This window comes from Bombina bombina, chromosome 2, assembly GCF_027579735.1.
Source record: "Bombina bombina isolate aBomBom1 chromosome 2, aBomBom1.pri, whole genome shotgun sequence".
NCBI lineage: Eukaryota > Metazoa > Chordata > Amphibia > Anura > Bombinatoridae > Bombina > Bombina bombina.
The window spans coordinates 549,028,010-549,048,523 of NC_069500.1; the positions used below are offsets into that span (position 1 = coordinate 549,028,010).

General features: G+C 38.3%; 1 protein-coding gene across 1 annotated transcript in view; it reads right to left on the reverse strand.

Annotated features, from left to right (window-relative positions):
* Positions 1 to 20,514, reverse strand: part of LOC128649249 (spindle assembly abnormal protein 6 homolog) — a 445,197-nt gene that overhangs the window by 163,260 nt on the left and 261,423 nt on the right. The window contains exon 13 of the mRNA XM_053702402.1: positions 4,617 to 4,753. Coding sequence (XP_053558377.1) covers positions 4,617 to 4,753 — 137 coding nt within the window. The remainder of the gene's footprint in view (positions 1 to 4,616; positions 4,754 to 20,514) is intronic.

Below are 20,514 nucleotides of genomic sequence, written 5' to 3' on the forward strand. Positions count from 1 at the left end.
GGGGAGAAACCTTGGCTTTCATACATATAGAACATCGCTTATCTGATGGTTCAGACATGTTAAACAGGCTTAAACTTGTCAACAAAGCACAAAAAACGTTTTAAAATAAAACCGTTACTGTCACTTTAAATTTTAAACAGAACACACTTTATTACTGAATATGCGAAAAAGCATGAAGGAATTGTTCAAAATTCACCAAAATTTCACCACAGTGTCTTAAAGCCTTAAAAGTATTGCACACCAAGTTTTTACATTTAACCCCTATACAGTCCCAGGTATCTGCTTTGCTGAGACCCAACCAAGCCCAGAGGGGAATACGATACCAAATGACGCCTTCTATAAGCTTTTTCAGTGGTTCTTAGCTCCTCACACATGCATCTGCATGCCTTGCTTTCCAAAAACAACTGCGCATTAGTGGCGCGAAAATGAGGCTCTGCCTATGACTAGAAAAGGCCCCCATCTGAAAAAGGTGTCCATACAGTGCCTGCCGTTTTTTAACAACAATCCCCAAGATTATAATAACTATTAAGAGTTATAATCTGCCAAATATGCTTAGCAAAGTAATCGTTTTAGCCCAGAAAAATGTCTACCAGTTTTTTAAGCCCTTATAAAGCCCTTTATTCTTTTACTTAATCTAAGAAAATGGCTTACCGGTCCCCATAGGGGAAATGACAGCCTTCCAGCATTACAAAGTCTTGTTAGAAATGTGGCCAGTCATACCTCAAGCAGAAAAGTCTGCCAACTGTTTCCCCCAACTGAAGTTACTTCATCTCAACAGTCCTGTGTGGAAACAGCAATCGATTTTAGTAACGTTTGCTAAAATCATCTTCCTCTTACAAACAGAAATCTTCATCTCTTTTCTGTTTCAGAGTAAATAGTACATACCAGCACTATTTTAAAATAACAAACACTTGATTGAAGAATAAAAACTACATTTAAACACCAAAAAACTCTTAACCATCTCCGTGGAGATGTTGCCGGTGCAACGGCAAAGAGAATGACTGGGGTAGGCGGACCCTAGGAGGGATCATATGACCAGCTTTGCTGGGCTCTTTGCCATTTCCTGTTGGGGAAGAGAATATCCCACAAGTAAGGATGACGCCGTGGACCGGACACACCTATGTTGGAGAAATTCGAATTTATATGTTTGTATTACAATTTACAAACATATAAATTCGAATTTTTCGAATTCGAATATTGCATGCTTTCTTTAAATGTAATATTCAAATTATGCAATATTCTATATAGAAACACTCGAAATGATATATTTGTATCTATTATGTATCAATTTACTAGATTCCCGCCCTACCACATGAACTATTGAACTTCTGAATAGTATTTGTTAAATAAAATGTTAAATTTGAAATTTCGAATGTGGACATTCGATATAATTATAAACATTCGAATTCGAAAGTGACATTCGAAAACTGTAAATAACATTCGATTTTAGAATTTTTAAGAATATTCGTTCTCATCAACATTCGGATTTATAATTCGAATTTCGGTAATAACATTCGTTCTACATTTGAAATTAGAAAATTTACACATTCGCCCATCCCTAATCTTGGTTAGGCACTTAACTTATTGATCCAGAATATCATGATGAATAGACACTAAACAGGGATCAGTGATATTATATACCCCTTAAAACATGTGTCATCTGATAGCACTGATAGACCTATTTATAATAATATTGCCTATATACAACAAACATGGAACACAGTGTTAGTGATGGAACATTCCCTGCAGTCCCATATGATATCAAACCTAAACACACAGGAGTCCTATATTAGCATTATTACACTCACACAGGTGACTAACCAACTAATATAGGCATTGATCTAACAGGGGCTGTTTGACATTTTTTCGTCCCTAATCGGTCCCGCTATAATCACACATACGGCATACAAGGTAAATGATGGGCTCCAACATATAACTTAGGAACTACGCTTGCAACATTAGGACACCACATTAGCACTACAAAGCACATAAACACTGAGCATAAACAGTATTGAAAATCACGCTCTGACAGGTACAATCTCAATATGCAAATTAGCCACGCTACTACAGAGTCTAGTTGCAAAGCCCGGTGACGTCACGGTTATGCCAATGAGCCATGCGGTTGACTAAACAAGCCGTTGATTGGCTGAGTCTGTAACTTGCGCCCAACTGACACACTACAGACTCTTTGAACAGCGCAGCAGCTGGGGAACGATTAGCAGCAATTCATAATATACAGTGAGTAACTAATATTATACCTAATCCGATATGATCATTCCATTAATCCCTAACTCACTGATCATAGGTTAAATGTCTATATTAAATGGTAACATTTATTCTTTCTAACACTAAATATGAAGCTCATCTTTGCAATAATTGCATTTAGCCACGCAAACTGTAATTATTTGTCTAAACAGCCTAACATTATCTGGTGCCGAATAATACACCGATTAGTGTGTAAACTTGAACATATAAGCTACGTTGTTGCAGAGGGGTTTATATATTTACTCAAATGATTTTACCTATATTGTATATGATTTGATATACTGTATTTTAAAGGTATATATTAAGCATGATGTCTTCACAGTTTTAATACACATAAGTGTTTACACACTGGTGTGTCTTTTTGTCTTATTAACAGGAATTAATAATCACACCACTGTTATTGAATGCCTTAAATTGTTTGTGTAATATGGTTGCCAGGTAACTACCTGGTCTCCATGGATACGGTTTTGGCACAATTTCTTGGAATGTAAGATGGGAGGGGTTTATTTGGGTTTAAAGTCACTTTGTTTGTTGTGCACTGTGCTTGGTCTGAGGAAGGGGTTTGCGTACCCCGAAACGTCACCATTGAATAAATAAGGTATTATTTGAACTGAATCCAGCGAGTGCCTTGTTGATACTTATTGAAATTTTGACTGAGCACCCTGGTTGCCGAATATCTTTGAATTGCGAGTGCATTTACACAGTGGAAGTATATATATATATATATATATATATATATATATATATATATATATATATACACACACACACACATGTGATGTCATTAGAGAAATGGGGAAGTGTTAGTGTGGCACTGAAGGGTGATCTGGAGTTATATGCAAGGGAGAGGGGGACAGTGAGCTAAAAGGATATGCAGGGCTCTGTGTAAAGAAGGAGTGAGAGGATAAGGAGAATGTATATAACTGATAGCGGGTGAAGAGGGTGCTGTAAGGAGAGGGGGAATGAAAAGGTTACCGGTGGGGAGAGTGAAAGAGTGACGGAGAGAGAGAGAGAGAGAGAGAGAGAGAGAGAGAGAGAGAGAGAGAGAGAGAGAGAGAGAGAGAGAGAGAGAGAGAGAGAGAGAAGGGAAAGAGATAGAAAGACTAGATAAAGAGACTAGAGAAAGAGATAGAAAGAGACTAGGGAAAGAGATAGAAAGACCAGAGAGAGAAAGAGACTAGAGAAAGAGATAGAAAGACCAGAGAGAGAAAATGACTAGAGAAAGAGTGAAAGACCAGAGAGAGAAAGAGACTAGAGAAAGAGATAGAAAGACCAGAGAGAGAGAAAGAGACTAGAGAAAGAGATAGAAAGACCAGAGAGACAAAGAGACTAGAGAAAGAGATAGAAAGACCAGAGAGAGAAAGAGACTAGAGAAAGAGATAGAAAGACCAGAGAGAGAGAGAAAGAGACTAGAGAAAGAGATAGAAAGACCAGAGAGAGAAAGAGACTAGAGAAAGAGATAGAAAGACCAGAGAGAGAAAATGACTAGAGAAAGAGATAGAAAGACCAGAGAGAGAAAGAGACTAGAGAGATAGAAAGACCAGAGAGAGAAAGAGACTAGAGAAAGAGATAGAAAGACCAGAGAGAGAAAATGACTAGAGAAAGAGTGAAAGACCAGAGAGAGAAAGAGACTAGAGAAAGAGATAGAAAGACCAGAGAGAGAAAATGACTAGAGAAAGAGTGAAAGACCAGAGAGAGAAAGAGACTAGAGAAAGAGATAGAAAGACCAGAGAGAGAGAAAGAGACTAGAGAAAGAGATAGAAAGACCAGAGAGACAAAGAGACTAGAGAAAGAGATAGAAAGACCAGAGAGAGAAAGAGACTAGAGAAAGAGATAGAAAGACCAGAGAGAGAGAAAGAGACTAGAGAAAGAGATAGAAAGACCAGAGAGAGAAAGAGACTAGAGAAAGAGATAGAAAGACCAGAGAGAGAAAATGACTAGAGAAAGAGATAGAAAGACCAGAGAGAGAAAGAGACTAGAGAGATAGAAAGACCAGAGAGAGAAAGAGACTAGAGAAAGAGATAGAAAGACCAGAGAGAAAATGACTAGAGAAAGAGATAGAAAGACCAGAGAGAGAAAGAGACTAGAGAAAGAGTGAAATAAACTAGAACAAGAGAGAGAAAGAGACTAAGTCTCAGTGGTTTGTGCCAAATAAAATGCATTTCCCCTTCAATATGCATAAAATAGTTACATTTTTAACTTTTCTAAGTATGAAATATAGGACATAAAATAAAACACAAGACAGATTAGTATAACTAAAGTAATAATAGGTATAATTACATACCTTAAATAATGAATGTTGAAAAAGGGGAAAATTGTGCTATTTTATCTCCAACATGATAATTTCTTACCTGACTATTTTGCATGACTCCCAAGTTTGAAGTTGTGCTGACTGCTTTAATAGAAGATGGTATTTCATATAATGCTTGTGTCCCTTGTAAAGATGCAATTTTATTTTCATTCAGCTGCTTGTTCAGCCAGTTGATGACTAAAAGAAAATTAGACATTTATAGCATACTGGTTCATTAGCATTTATGGATCTGTCAAACAGTAGACATAATAACATCCCGTGTAATATCATGACAATAAGGTGCACAACAAATTAAAACAGAATAGTACAAGCAAAGATTTAAAGGGGCATAAAACTTAAAATAAATGATTGAAAAAATAATGTATCCAAAGCAAAGATTAGCCTGAGGATAATTTAGTTTTTAAATAAATAATAGTTTTTTATTTAAAGGGACATAAAATCCAAAATATATCTTTCATGATTCAGATAGAGAATACAATTTTAAACATTCCAATTTACTTCTATTATTTAATTTTCTTTATTCTTTAGATATCCTTTGTTGAAAAAACAGCAATGCACGTGGGCAAGACAATCACAAGAGGCATCGATGTACAGCCACCAATCAGCAGCTACTGAGCCTATTTAGATATGCTTTTCAACTAAGGATATCAAGATAATGACGCAAATTAGATAAAAGTAAATTGGAAAGTTATTTAAAATTGTATGCTCTTTCTATATCATAATTTAGGTTTTATGTCCCTTTAAGTACACAAGACAAAATTTAGCTTTCATGATTCAAATAGAGCATGTAATTTTAAAACTACTTTTTTAGTCTACTTATATTATTAAATTAACTTTGTTGAAGAGAATACTTATGTAGACTCAGCAGTGTGGAGGTGTCCTAAACATTATATTGCTGAAGTGTTTGTAACAATATAGAACACTGTGACAAATAGTTTTCTACTCTGCTGTAATATAACCCTTAAGACATGTGCACACTCCTACGCCTACCTAGGTATTAGTAACCACTCAGTATTGGTTGTCTCCATATTAAAACCTTATCTCTATTGCAGATGCCAATTAGGGACAGATGTTAGTTACTATAATGAGAAACACATGGTTGTGTAAAATATGCAGTATAAATCATAATTTATGTAAGAACTTACCTGACAAATTCATTTATTTCATGAGGGCGAGAGTTCACAAGCTAGTTACCGATGGGATATAACTTCCTACAAGGAGGGGGCAAATTTTTCCAAACCTCAAATGCCTAGAAATACACCTCCCACCTCACTCATACCTCAGTTTAATGTATAGCCAAGTTGGTGAGGTGTATAAGGAGAAAAAGCATAAAAAGAGGAATAGGATAAATAATGTGCTTTATACAAAAAAAAGTCTTAACTCAAACAAATGGGTGGCTATCATGTACTCTCGCCACCATGAAAGAAATTAATTTATTAAGTTCTTACATAAATTATGTTTTCTTTCATATAGGTGGCGAGAGTCCAGTCCACGAGTAACTTAAATTATAGGCCCTAGAATCAAACTAAGACAGCTGCCTAAAGAACCTTTCTACCAAAAGCTGCTTCCGAAGAAGCAAAAACATTGAAATGGAAAAATGTAATAAAAGGTATGCAAAGAAGACAAAGTGGCCGCTTTGCAGATTTGATCAATTGAAGCTTCATTCTTGAAAGCCCAAGATGTGGAAACTGATCTTGTAAAATGAGCTGTAAGCCTCTGAGGCGGATACTGTCCCGCCTCCAAATAAGCTTTGTGAATCAGAAGTTTCAACCAAGATGCTAAAGAAATGGCGCATTCTGACATTTTCTAGAACCAAAAAAAAATTAAAAATTGACTTAAAGTCTGTCTGGAATCCTTAGTAACATAAACATAATATTTCAAAGCTCTTACCACATCCAAAGAATGCAAAGATCTTTCAATAGTATTCTTAGGATTAGGACACAATCCTATTAATGTTGTTAGAATTCACTACTTTAAAAAGTAAAAAGAAAAAGTGAAAGAAGTACGCAAAACTGTTTAATCTTGATGAAAAATCAGATGAGACTCACAAGAGAGAGCAGACAATTCAGAAACTCTTCTAGCAGACGAGATTGCCAATAGAAATAACACTTTCCAAGAAAGTAGTTTAATGTCCAAAGAATGCATCGGCTCAAAAGGAGGAACCTGCAAAGTCTGTAATACAAAACTAAGATTTCAAGGAGGAGCGATAGATTTAATATCAGGTTCAACCCCTTAGTGACCAGACCATTTTTCAATTTTCTTACAGTTAGGAACCAGAGTTGTTTTTACATTTCTGCGGTTTGTGTTTAGCTGTAATTTTCCTCTTACTCATTTACTGTACCCACACATATAGCGTTTTTATCGCCATTAAATTGACTTTCTAAAGATACCATTATTTTCATAATATCTTATAATTTACTATAATTTCTTTTTATAAAATATGAGAAAATTTAAAAAAAACTTTTTCTAACTTTGACCCCCCAAATCTGTTACACATCTACAACCACCAAAAACACCCATGCTAAATAGTTTCTACATTTTGTCCTGAGTTTAGAAATACTCAATGTTTATAAGTTCTTTGTTTTTTTTGCAAGTTATAGGGCAATAAGTACAAGTAGCACTTTGCTATTTCCAATTACTTTTTTTTTTCTTCAAAATTAGCAATAGCTACATTGTAACACTGATATCTGTTAGGAATCCCTAAATAACCCTTCACATGTATACATATTTTTTTAGTAGACAACCGAAAGTATTTATCTAGGCCCATTTTGGTATATTTCTTGCCACAATTTCACCGTCAAATGCAATCAAATAAAAAAAAATTGTTCACTTTTTCACAAACTTTAGGTTTCTCACTGAAATTATTTATAGCTTGTGCAATTATGGCACAAATGGTGGTAAATGCTTCTCTGGGTTTCACTTTGTTCAGAAATAGCAGACATATATGGCTTTGGCATTGCTTTTTGGTAATTAGAAAGCCGCTAAATGCCACTGTGCACCACACTTGTATTATGCCCGGCAGTGAAGGGGTTAATTAGGTAGCTTGCAGGGTTAATTTTAGCTTTAGTGTAGAGATCAGCCTCCCACCTGACACATCCCTCCCTGACTCCCCCTCAAACAGCTCTCTTCCTTTCCTCACCCCCCAAACGTCACCCCCATCTTACTGTAAGAACTGGCAGAAAGTTTGAAAGTATAAAAAGAAGTTTATTTTTTATTTTATATATTTTCTGCAGGGTAGTATCCCCCCTTACCTCCCAACCTCCCTGACCCCCCAAACAGTTCTCTAACCCTCCCCCTCTACCTATTAGCTGCCATGTTAGGTACTGGCAGTACCCATTTTGCTATATTTTTTTATATATACATATCATTACCATCCTAAAACATTTAATGTGAGCAGCTTAATGTACCAAAATTTACCTAAACATCAATCAATTGCCTTAAAACTTGGCACAAACTCAGTTGTTCACTATCCAAGTCTATCCTAGACTGGCCGCAAATTTGCTGGGGGCAGCATTGCACAAGCATTTCACGAGAAATGCTTGTGCAATGATAAATACCGACAACGTATGTGAATAACTTTTGGTATGTTTTACCAAATGTCCTGAAATTTTCAGAATATGTTTGAATAGATAGATTATTGTATTGTTGGAAGTTTAGGAGAAATTGGTTAACATCTAAGTTCAATTTTGTACATTAAGCCACATTGAGCTCCCCAAAAAACAAGCTTAATGTCACTCATTTGCCTTGTGGGAAACCAAAATCCATGAAACTTCTAGGATAGGCTTGGATAGTGGAAATCTTGGGAAGTGCAAAATTATGCAGCAATTGATTAACATTTGGCCACTTTTTATAACTCATTAAGCTACATTAACCCCTTAATGACCACGGCACTTTTCCATTTTCTGTCCGTTTGGGACCAAGACTATTTTTACATTTTTGCGGTGTTTGTGTTTAGCTGTAATTTCCCTCTTACTCATTTACTGTACCCACACATTATATACCGTTTTTCTCGCCAATAAATGGACATTCTAAAGATACCATTATTTTCATCATATCTTATAATTTACTATACAAAACATTATAAAATATGAGGAAAAAATGGAAAAAACACACTTTTTATAACTTTGACCCCCAAAATCTGTTACAAATCTACAACCACCAAAAAACACCCTTGCTAAATAGTTTCTAAATTTCCCTGAAGTTTAGCTGTCCCCAATCATTCCCTTACCACCCTACCCTCTCCTAGATCATTTTACTAAACTATTATCCCTCTCTCCCTCCTTCCCACTTTTTTAGTAGTGTAAGCGGTCCCACCCGATCCCTCTGGGCCCCTCTCACATACCCTCCTTTCGCCCCCCACCTCCCTCCTATGCCACAAGAGATCGGCCCTCTCTGCATCAGTTGCTTACCAGAGGGTATTGCACGATGCCTCAATTTCGAGGCATCGCTGCAATACCCTGAAAGTAGCTGGAAGTGATCATGATCGCTTTCAGCGCTTAAAACCTCTGAGGACATACAGGGTATGTCCTTGGTCATTAGCGACCATTTTTTGTAACACGTACCCTGTACGTTCTTGGTCGTTAAGGGGTTAATTTTTATCAAAGCCTGGGCAAAACTGTCAATATCAGGAAGATTAGCAATCTTTCTGTAAAATAAAACAGAAAGAGCAGAGATTTGGTTCTTTCAAAGTATTGGCAGACAAACCCTTACCCAAACCGTCCTGAAGGAACTGGAGAATCCTTAGAATCCGAAAGGAATGCCAAGAATAATCATGTGTAGAACACCAAGAAATAAAGGTTTTCCAAACCTTGTGATACATTTTCCATGAAACAGGCCTGAATCATAGTTTTAATCAGAGAAACCTCTATGACTGAGGATTAAATGTTCAATTTGCATGCCATCAAATTTAGAGATTTGTAATCTGGATGGAAGAACGGGCTTTGAGACAGAAGGTCTGGTCTTAGAGGAAGAGGCCAAGGCTGGCAACTGGACATTCGGACAAGGTCTGCATACCAAATCCTGTGAGGCCCTGCTGGTGCTATAAGAAACACATAAGATTCTACCATTATGATCTTTGAGATCACTCTTGGAAGAAGAACCAGAGGGGAAAAAATGTAAGCAGGCTGGTAAGACCAGGGAACTGCTAGAGCGTCCATCATTTCTATTTGAGGATCCCTGGACCCGGAAATGGAACCTGGGAAGTTTCTTGTTCCGACGAGAGGCTACTCCCCTGGATGTAGAGATTGCTGGCTGAGATAATCTGCCTCCCAATTGTCTATACATGGGATATGAATCGCCCTGATTAGACAGGAACTGGATTCCGCCCAAGAAAGTATGCAAGATACTTCTTTTATAGCTAGGGGGCTTTGAGTCCCCCCTTGATGATTGACATATGCCACTGTAGTGCCAGAGACCCCCAGAAAGCTCCCCAAACTGTAAGACTTGCATCTGTGGTGATCACACACCAGGTAGGACAAACAAAGGAGGCCCCTTGAATAATAAAGTGGTGGTTTTGCCACCAACTCGGAGAGAGCTGAGTGTTGGGATTTAAGAATATCAGTTTAAATGTCAGAGTGTAATCCCTGCGCCATTGGTGCAACATGCAAAGCTGAAATCATGAGACCTAAAAATTCTATGCACAGTCACTGAAGGGAATGATAGAGACTGAAGGTTTAGACAAGCTAAAACCAATCTCAATTGTCTCTTTTCTGATAGGAAGAGTGTCATGGACACTGAATCTATTTGGAAACCTAAAAAGGTGACCTTTGAGGAATCGAGAAACTCGTTGGTAAATTGATCCTCCAACCATGTCTTCAAAGAAATGACAATAGCTGTGCATGTGAGATTCTGCTAAATGAAAAGATTGAGCTAGTACCAAGATATCATCCAAATAAGGAAACACAGCAATACCCTTCTTTCTGATTACAGATAGAAGGGCACCGAGAACCTTTGAGAATATTCTCTGAGCTGTTGCAAGGCCAAATGGAAGAACAACAAAATGGTAATGCTTTTATAGAAATGAGAATCTCCGAAATTGATAATGATCTTGGTGGATTGGGATGTGAAGATAAGCATCCTGTAAGTCTATTGTGAACATAAAGTGACCTTGCTGAACAAAGGGAAGAATAGTCCTTAAAATCACTATTTAGAAAGTTGAGACTCTTACAAATTGATTTAAAGTTTTCAGATCCAAAATTTGTCTGAACAAATTTTCCTTCTACTGGGTTTTTTGGTACAAAAAGGTATGAAAGATTCTTCCCTTGGGATGCCTTATTCTGAATTCAATTAGATACCCCTGAGAAATTATATTATGAATCCATTGATTTTGGACAGATTCTGGCCAAAATTCTTGAAATAGCTTTAGTCTGCCCCCCACCAGAATAAATGGATTGGGGGCCGCACCTTCATGCAGGCTTAGGGTCCGGATTCAGTTTCTTATATGGCTTGGATTTATTCCATTTTGGAGGGAGCAGTTTTCTGTTCTCTATTCTGATGAAAGAAAAGAAAATGATTAGTAGTTTTAAATTTGCCCTTAGATTATTTTTGTTTGTCTTGGGGAAGAAAAACTACCTTTCCCCCCAGTAATAGTGGAAATTATAGAATCCAATTGAGAACCAAAAAGTTTTGTTACCTTTAAAAGAGAGAGACATAATCTTGTTTTAAACAGCATGTCAGCATTCCAAGATGTAAGCCATAATGCTCTTCTAGTCAGAAAAGCTAAAGACATAGATTTGACTTTGATTCTCATAACATCAAAAATAGAATCACAAAGAAAATGATTTGCGTGTTGAAGTAAAAAGGATAATGTTAGATAATTCAGGGTCTGAAGACTGCTGAGCTAAACTGTTTAACTAAAAAGTAGAAGCAACAGCAACACCAGCCATAGATATATCTGGTCTGAGAATATAGCCAGTAAGTAAATATGCCCTTCTAAGATAAGATTCAAGCTTCCTATCTAAAGGATCTTTAACCCTTTGAGTGCTAATGACCGCTCAGAGCTGTCACAAATCCCACTCAGGTGTTAACAACAGCTCTGAGCAGTCGCTAGCACTCACCCCCCTTGATGGAGATCTGAGGACTTCCATCCACTCCTACCCCGGCGATCTGGCTTGGATACTAACAGGCATCACCGGAGCTTCCCTCCCCTTGCAAAGACGTTGTGGGGAATGACGCAATGATGTCATCGCGCAACTTTATTTACAGCTGTCAATTGTCATTTATAGGGAGATGGGGGATATCACCTAACCTTTCCAATAGTATAAGTCTTGGGGAACTGTAAAATAAAAAAGGTAAATAATTTAAACATGTATTTATTTAAAAATAAAGTTAAAAAAATGGTTTGGGGTCTTTAAAGGCTCACAGTTTTGGAAAGTACACCCCATGGCACATCAAATGAGGTGCCACATGTATTGCTAGCACATATTTGGAGTGTGTAAGATATAAATGAACATGTCGCTTTGTTTAATTTTTTATTTTTTTTATAAGTGTGATATTTGCTTATTTGTTGCACACTTCAGATTTGTGATACAAATAAGTGTGATGCAGCTGGGGGTGTAATTTCTAAAAATATATATAGTTTTATTGCCTTATCTTAACTTCCCAGGCAGCTGAAGCTGTTTAACCCCTTAACGACCGAGGACGTGCAGGGTACGTCCTCAAAAAAAAGGCAGTTAACGCCTGAGGACGTACCCTGCACGTCCTCGGTGTGGAAAGCAGCTGGAAGCGATCCTGCTCGCTTCCAGCTGCTTTCCGGTTATTGCAGTGATGCCTCGATATGGAGGCATCCTGCAATAACGCTAGATGGCCATCCGATGCAGAGAGAGCCACTCCGTGGCCCTCTCTGCACCGGACATCGATGGCCGGTATCGTTGGTGGGTGGGAGCCGACTTGGGAGGCGGGTGGGCGGCCATCGATGGGCCGGGTAATGTAGAGGGGGGCGGGATCGGGGGCAGGGCCGATGGGGGCGCGCACGGGCGCGCGCGCGCGTGCACGGGGGGCGGCGGGCGGGCGCGTGCAAGGGGCGGGAGCGGGAGGGAACGCTACACTACAGAAAATCAAAGTTTGAGAAAGGGGTATCTGAATAAAAAAAAATGTAAATCAAATGTATCTAGGAGGGGGTGGGGGGTTGGTCTTTGGTGGGGCAGGGAGCTACACTACAGAAAAGGGGAAACATTAAAAAATATAAGCAATTTTATTCTAAACTGGGTACTGGCAGACAGCTGCCAGTACCCAAGATGGCGGCCATTAAGACAGAGGGGGAGAGTTAGAGAGCTGTTTGGTGGGGGATCAGTCAGGTTGGGGGCTAAAGGGGGGTCCTACAGAGCAGCATATGTAAATATGCCTTTTCTTTTAAAAAAAAAAGCCCAAATATAGCTTTTATTTTAGTACTGGCAGAGTTTCTGCCAGTACTTAAGATGGCGGGGACAATTGTGGGGTGGGGGAGGGAAGAGAGCTGTTTGGGAGGGATCAGGGGGTCTGATGTTTCAGGTGGGAGGCTAAGCTCTACACTAAAGCTAAAATTAACCCTGCAAGCTCCCTACAAGCTACCTAATTAACCCCTTCACTGCTAGCCATAATACGTGTGATGCGCATTTAGCGGCCTAAGTACCAAAAAGCAACGCCAAAGCCATATGTGTCTGCTATTTCTGAACAAAGGGGATCACAGAGAAAAATTTACAACCATTTATGCCATAATTGCACAAGCTGTTTGTAAATAATTTCAGTGAGAAACAAAAAGTTTGTGAAAAAGGGAACTTTTTTTTTTATTTGATCGCATTTGGCGGTGAAATGGTGGCATGTAATATACCAAAATGGGCCTAGATCAATACTTTGGGTTGTCTGCTACACTAGACTAAAGCTAAAATTAACCCTACAAGCTCCCTACAAGCTCCCTAATTAACCCCTGCACTGCTGGGCATAATACACGTGTGGTGCGCAGCAGCATTTAGCGGCCTTCTAATTACCAAAAAGCAATGCCAAAGCCATATATGTCTGCTATTTTTGAACAAAGGGGATCCCAGAGAAAATTTTACAACCATTTATGCCATAATTGCACAAGCTGTTTGTAAATAATTTCAGTGAGAAACCGAAAGTTTGTGAAAAAGTGAACGATTTTTTGTATTTGATCGCATTTGGCGGTGAAATGGTGGCATGAAATATACCAAAATTGGCCTAGATCAATACTTTGGGATGTCTTCTAAAAAAAAATATATACATGTCAAGGGATATTCAGGGATTCCTGAAAGATATCAGTGTCCCAATGTAACTAGCGCTAATCTTGAATAAAATGGTTTGGAAATAGCAAAGTGCTACTTGTATTTATGGCCCTATAACTTGGAAAAAAAAGCAAAGAACATGTAAATATTGGGTATTTCTAAACTCAGGACAAAATTTAGAAAATATTTAGCATGGGTGTTTTTTTGGTGGTTGTAGATGTGTAACAGATTTTGGGGGTCAAAGTTAGAAAAAGTGTGTTTTTTCCACTTTTTTCTCATATTTTATAATTTTTTTTATAATAAATTATAAGATATGATGAAAATAATGGTATCTTTGGAAAGTCCATTTAATGGCGAGAAAAACGGTATATAATATGTGTGGGTACAGTAAATGAGCAAGAGGAAAATTACAGCTAAACACAAACACCGCAAAAATGTAAAAATAGCCTTGGTCCCAAACGGACAGAAAATGGAAAAGTGCTCTGGTCACTAAGGGGTTAAATGGACACTGAACCCAAATTTTTTCTTTCGGGATTCAGATAGAGCATGCAATTTTAAGCAACTTTCTAATTTACTCCTATTATCAATTTTTCTTCGTTCTCTTGCTATCTTTATTTAAAAAAGAAGGCATCTAAGCTAAGGAGCCAGACAATTTTTGGTTCAGACCCTGGACAACACTTGTTTATTGGTGGGTGAATGTATCCACCAATCAGCAAAGATACCAAAAGATTGAAGAAAACAATAGGAGTACATTAGAAAGTTGCTTAAAATTGCATAGTCTATTTGATTAAAAAAAAATTGGGTTCAGTGTCCCTTTGTTTGCTGGCAACAATACATTAAATTTAAAGATACTTTTTGTGATAGTCTATCAAATTGAAACATCAGCAATAAAACAGTAGAAAAACACAGTGAAATGTTCTCAATTACTGCTTATTTTAGAAAGGTTACCTACTGCAACTATTTAGCAACACAGGTTTTGATGATAGAGTTTAGAAAAATAAAATTACAAACTAATTTTTGAGTGTAGAGTAAAAAAAAAATACACTTTTTTCATATTTTATGCTTTATTTTTAAAACCTGTTCAGCCATATACACATATAATAATGGTATATTTGGAATCTGCTAGGTCTGCTGAAAAAACCCCCAATATATAGTTTGTATAGTTTATTCACACAAAATGTTCTTCTAAAAGTGTTTAAACGTGAGATGCAAGAAAAAGCTCAAAACCAGCTTAGCACACGGAGGTGAAATGGCTTAGCAGCCAAAGGGTTAAAATAAGTGCTGTCTTCCATAGAAATGGTAGTTTAGCAAGAGTGGAAATAGCCCCATCAACTTTAGGGACTGTTTCCCAAAGTTCCAAATTAGCAACAGCATAGGATACAATTTTTTAAATCTAGAAGTGTTAAGAGGTATCAGGTGTAGACCATTCTTTAGCAATCACATTAGAGATAGCATCTGGAATAGGAAAAACTTCAGGTGTAATAACAGTAGTCTTAAATACAGAATTTAAATGATTGCAAGATTTATCATCAGGAGATTTAGACTCCTCAATACTCAAAGAAAATAAAACTTCCTTCAAAAGTGCCGAATATGTTTAATTTTAAATAAAAAAGATTTATCAACTTCTGTCTCTGATATAGGATCCTCTGAATTAGAGGAACCCCCATCAGTAGAAGATACATCAGTATACTGTCGGTCAGTAACAAAATTCACTTGACTTAGGAAAAGTTTGTAAAGTCTGTTTACGTTTATTTGAAGGAGGAATAGCAGTCATAGCCTTCTCTATGGCTGCAGCAATAAAGTCTTTCATTTCTGCAGGAATGCCTTTTGCATTAGACAGATGTAAGAACAGTGGACACATTTGTATTCATATAAATATAATCAGCATGTAATAATGTATCAAAACAAGCCACATAATTTAGCTGAATAATTTAAATCAGCTTTTTTTTACAACAAAAACACTTAGCTTTGGTAGAAAACATAATTTATGCTTACCTGATAAATTTATTTCTCTTGTAGTGTATCCAGTCCACGGATCATCCATTACTTGTGGGATATATTCCCTTCCCAACAGGAAGTTGCAAGAGGATCACCCACAGCAGAGCTGCTATATAGCTCCTCCCCTCACATGTCATATCCAGTCATTCGACCGAAACAAAACAAGTAAGGAGAAACCATAGGGTGCAGTGGTGACTGGAGTTTTAATTAAAATTTAGATCTGCCTTAAAAAGACAGGGCGAGCCGTGGACTGGATACACTACAAGAGAAATAAATTTATCAGGTAAGCATAAATTATGTTTTCTCTTGTTAAGTGTATCCAGTCCACGGATCATCCATTACTTGTGGGATACCAATACCAAAGCTAAAGTACACGGATGATGGGAGGAACAAGGCAGGAACTTAAGCGGAAGGAACCACTGCCTGTAGAACCTTTCTCCCAAAAACAGCCTCCGAAGAAGCAAAAGTGTCAAATTTGTAAAATTTTGAAAAGGTGTGAAGCGAAGACCAAGTCGCAGCCTTGCAAATCTGTTCAACAGAGGCCTCATTCTTAAAGGCCCAGGTGGAAGCCACAGCTCTAGTAGAATGAGCTGTAATTCTTTCAGGGCACGAACTACGTCCAGATTATGCAAAAGACGTTCCTTCTTTGAAGAAGGATTAGGGCACAATGATGGGACAACAATCTCTTGATTGATATTCCTGTTAGAAACTACCTTAGGTAAAAACCCAGGTTTAGTACGCAGAACTACCTTGTCTGAATGGAAAATCAGATAAGGAGAATCACAATGTAAGGCAGATAACTCAGACTCTTCGAGCCGAGGAAATAGCCATCAAAAACAGAACTTTCCAAGATAAAAGCTTAATATCAATGGAATGAAGGGGTTGAAACGGAACACCTTGAAGAACTTTAAGAACCAAGTTTAAGCTCCACGGAGGAGCAACAGTTTTAAACACAGGCTTAATCCTAGCCAAAGCCTGACAAAAAGCCTGGACGTCTGGAACTTCTGCCAGACGCTTGTGCAAAAGAATAGACCGAGCAGAAATCTGTCCCTTCAACGAACTAGCAGATAAGCCCTTTTCCAAACCCTCTTGTAGAAAGGACAATATCTTAGGAATTCTAACCTTACTCCATGAGTAACTCTTGGATTCGCACCAATATAAGTATTTACGCCATATCTTATGGTAGATTTTTCTGGTAACAGGCTTCCGTGCCTGTATTAAGGTATCAATAACTGACTCTGAGAAGCCATGCTTTGATAGGATCAAGCGTTCAATCTCCATGCAGTCAACCTCAGAGAAATTAGATTTGGATGGTTGAAAGGACCTTGTATTAGAAGGTCCTGCCTCAGAGGTAGAGACCATGGTGGACAAGACGACATGTCCACTAGGTCTGCATACCAGGTCCTGCGTGGCCACGCAGGCGCTATCAGAATCACCGATGCTCTCTCCTGTTTATTTTGGCAATCAGTCGAGGCAGCAGTGGAAACGGAGGAAACACATAAGCCATGTTGAAAACCCAAGGGGCTGCTAGAGCATCTATCAGCACCGCTCCCGGGTCCCTGGACCTGGATCCGTAACGAGGAAGCTTGGCGTTCTGGCGAGACGCCATGAGATCCAGTTCTGGTTTGCCCCAACGATGAATCAGTTGAGCGAACACCTCGGGATGAAGTTCCCACTCCCCCGGATGAAAAGTCTGGCGACTTAGAAAGTCCGCCTCCAGTTCTCCACGCCTGGGATGTGGATCGCTGACAGGTGGCAAGAGTGAGACTCTGCCCAGCGAATTATCTTTGAGACTTCAAACATCGCTAGGGAACTCCTGATTCCCCCTTGATGGTTGATGTAAGCCACAGTCGTGATGTTGTCCGACTGAAATCTGATGAACCTCAGTGTTGCTAACTGAGGCCAAGCTAGAAGAGCATTGAATATTGCTCTTAACTCCAGAATATTTATTGGGAGGAATTTCTCCTCCTGAGTCCACGATCCCTGAGCCTTCAGGGAGTTCCAAACTGCGCCCCAACCTAGAAGGCTGGCATCTGTTACAATCGTCCAGTCTGAATTTTTACTGCGCAAAAAAGCGCTACAATAGGCCCCTCCCACTCATTATTACAACAGTGGGAAGCCTCAGTTAACTGTTTCTATGCAGAAAATAAGTCAGCCATGTGGAAAAAATTATGCCCCAATAAGTTTTATCACCAAAGTACCTCAAAAAACGATTAAACATGCCAGCAAACGTTTTAAACATCCCTTTTTAAAGAGTATGTATCTTTATTGATAAGCCTGATACCAGTCGCTTCTACTGCATTTAAGGCTTTACTACATTACTTCAGTATTAGCAGCATTTTCTTAGTCAAATTCCATTCCTTAGAAAATTATTTTACTGCACATTCATTAATAAGCCTGATACCAGTCGCTTTTCACTGCATTTAAGGCTTTACTTACATTACTTCGGTATCAGCAGTATTTTCTTAGTCAATTCCATTCCTTAGAAAAATATTTTACTGCACATACCTTAATTGCATGAGACCCCGCACGCCATTCCCTTTCTGAAGTTACCCCACTCCTCAGAATGTGTGAGAACCGCCAGTGGATCTTAGTTACTTCTGCTAAGATCATAGAAAACGCAGGCAGATTCTTCTTCCAAATACTGCCTGAGAAAAAAACAGCACACTCCGGTGCCATTTAAAAATAACAAACTTTTGATTGAAGAATTAATTAAGTATAAAACACCACACTCCTCTCACGACCTCCATCTATGTTGAGGGTTGCAAGAGAATTACTGGATATGACATGTGAGGGGAGGAGCTATATAGCAGCTCTGCTGTGGGTGATCCTCTTGCAACTTCCTGTTGGGAAGGGAATATATCCCACAAGTAATGGATGATCCGTGGACTGGATACACTTAACAAGAGAAATATGTTCATGCAGCTCAGTTTCTATAACATCAGAGGCAGGTTCAGTTTGAGACATGGCAAAAAAATGTAATAAACAAAAATGTAAAGTAACAGTTGCAAAATATCACATTCTCCTTAAATACAACAGATTTCAGGAATGGGAAACAATGCTTATTAAAAAACATTATAGTTAATACAAATGGTGGATAAAAACAAGCGTTATAGCTCTCTGGAAAAAAATGAGAGCACAGAGTGAAGTGGGAGCGTTTTTTTAAACTAGAAAAAAAGGCGTGAGCATTTTCGCGTGAAAAAAGGCGTGAAATGACGCGTCATGACGACGTAAATAGCATCATCACATGCACGATTTCACGTGCAAAACTGAAAAAAGAACCTCAGAGAATGTAGAGGTAGTAAGGGTCGTTTTTTAAATAATAAATAAAACCCCCACATTCAAATTTCTAAGCAACATTTCCAATACTGATACTGTATTTCATAACACTTAAATAAAAATACAAACTTATGTTCTCTGTGTAGTCAGGATTGTGTGCTTTTACCTTGTATCTGAGGTGTCTTGCACATATCACTGAGTATCTGCAGCAGGTACTTCAATCAAACTTTTATTCAGCTACAACCACATGGCTTTTTTACGAACAAGTTCATAAGTAAAACTAAACATGGCTTCTGATAATGTCACAGAGACCCAGAAACTCCCAGAGGGCGTGGTGAGCTGAGCTGAGCTTAAACGTGCAGCATTTTTAACATATAATAATGAGACAATGTTAGTGCAAAGATACAGTAAAAGCTGCAGTTATCTTAACATCCCCTTTTTTCTAAAAAATAAAATAAAAAAATATATAAATAAAAAAAAATAAAGAACAGACAGTGGATAATATTGTAACATACAAGTAATAGACATACATACATTTATCGCTAAACCATACACTTGAACTTAGAACAGTTTATCTCTATAGTCTATGTGCACAAGACCTACATCACAGCCTAGATTTTAGTCACATTTATGTTTTCTGCGATAAGTCCGCCTTCGGATAAGGTCATTCCTTGCTGAATAATCTCTCACTGAATCCTTACATTGCCATCTGGAAGGTGGCATTCTCTGTCTAGAGGCCCGTAGGAGTACCCAACGGTTGTTGATAACCTGCAACATTTTTTTGTTGGACAGAATCATTCTGAGTTTGATCTTTTTCAGTTGTGTTCACTGTATTTTCATCCTCAGAAGACTCAGGTGGACACCACACTCCATGCCAGATATCCTCACCATCTGAATCCTTGGATATTTGTGTAGCTGGTTGAGATCTATGTCTCATTTGTTCTACATGGAGGCAAACTGTACCACCAGCATGTAGCTGAACTTTAAACATTCCGTTGGCCATGCCTTGTATTATGACAGCTGGAATCCATTTTTTATGGCCACGGTAGTTTCTAACTACAAATTCTGAAACACTAGAACTGTTCAACTCTTGTTTGGAATGTTCTGGTCTAACTTTTTCCAGTGGAGTTCTCAGGTGTCTTCCAAACATTAACATTGCAGGTGATAGTCTATTGGTGGCATGGTGAATTTTTTCACAGCCCAAGCATAATGTCTCTCAGATGGAGTTAGAGATCTGTACGCAAAAGACACAGGACGTTCAGAACCATCGGGCATAATTTGTGACAGAACTGCGCCCAAACCATATGGTGAAGCATCACAGGCTAGTACCAAAGGCTTCTTAAGGGCATAGTGGATAATGAGTCTTGATTGCAGAAGACATTGCTTAGAGCGTTCAAATGCCCGTGTGCATTAGTCAGTCCAGGCCCACTGGTTTTTACTATCTAA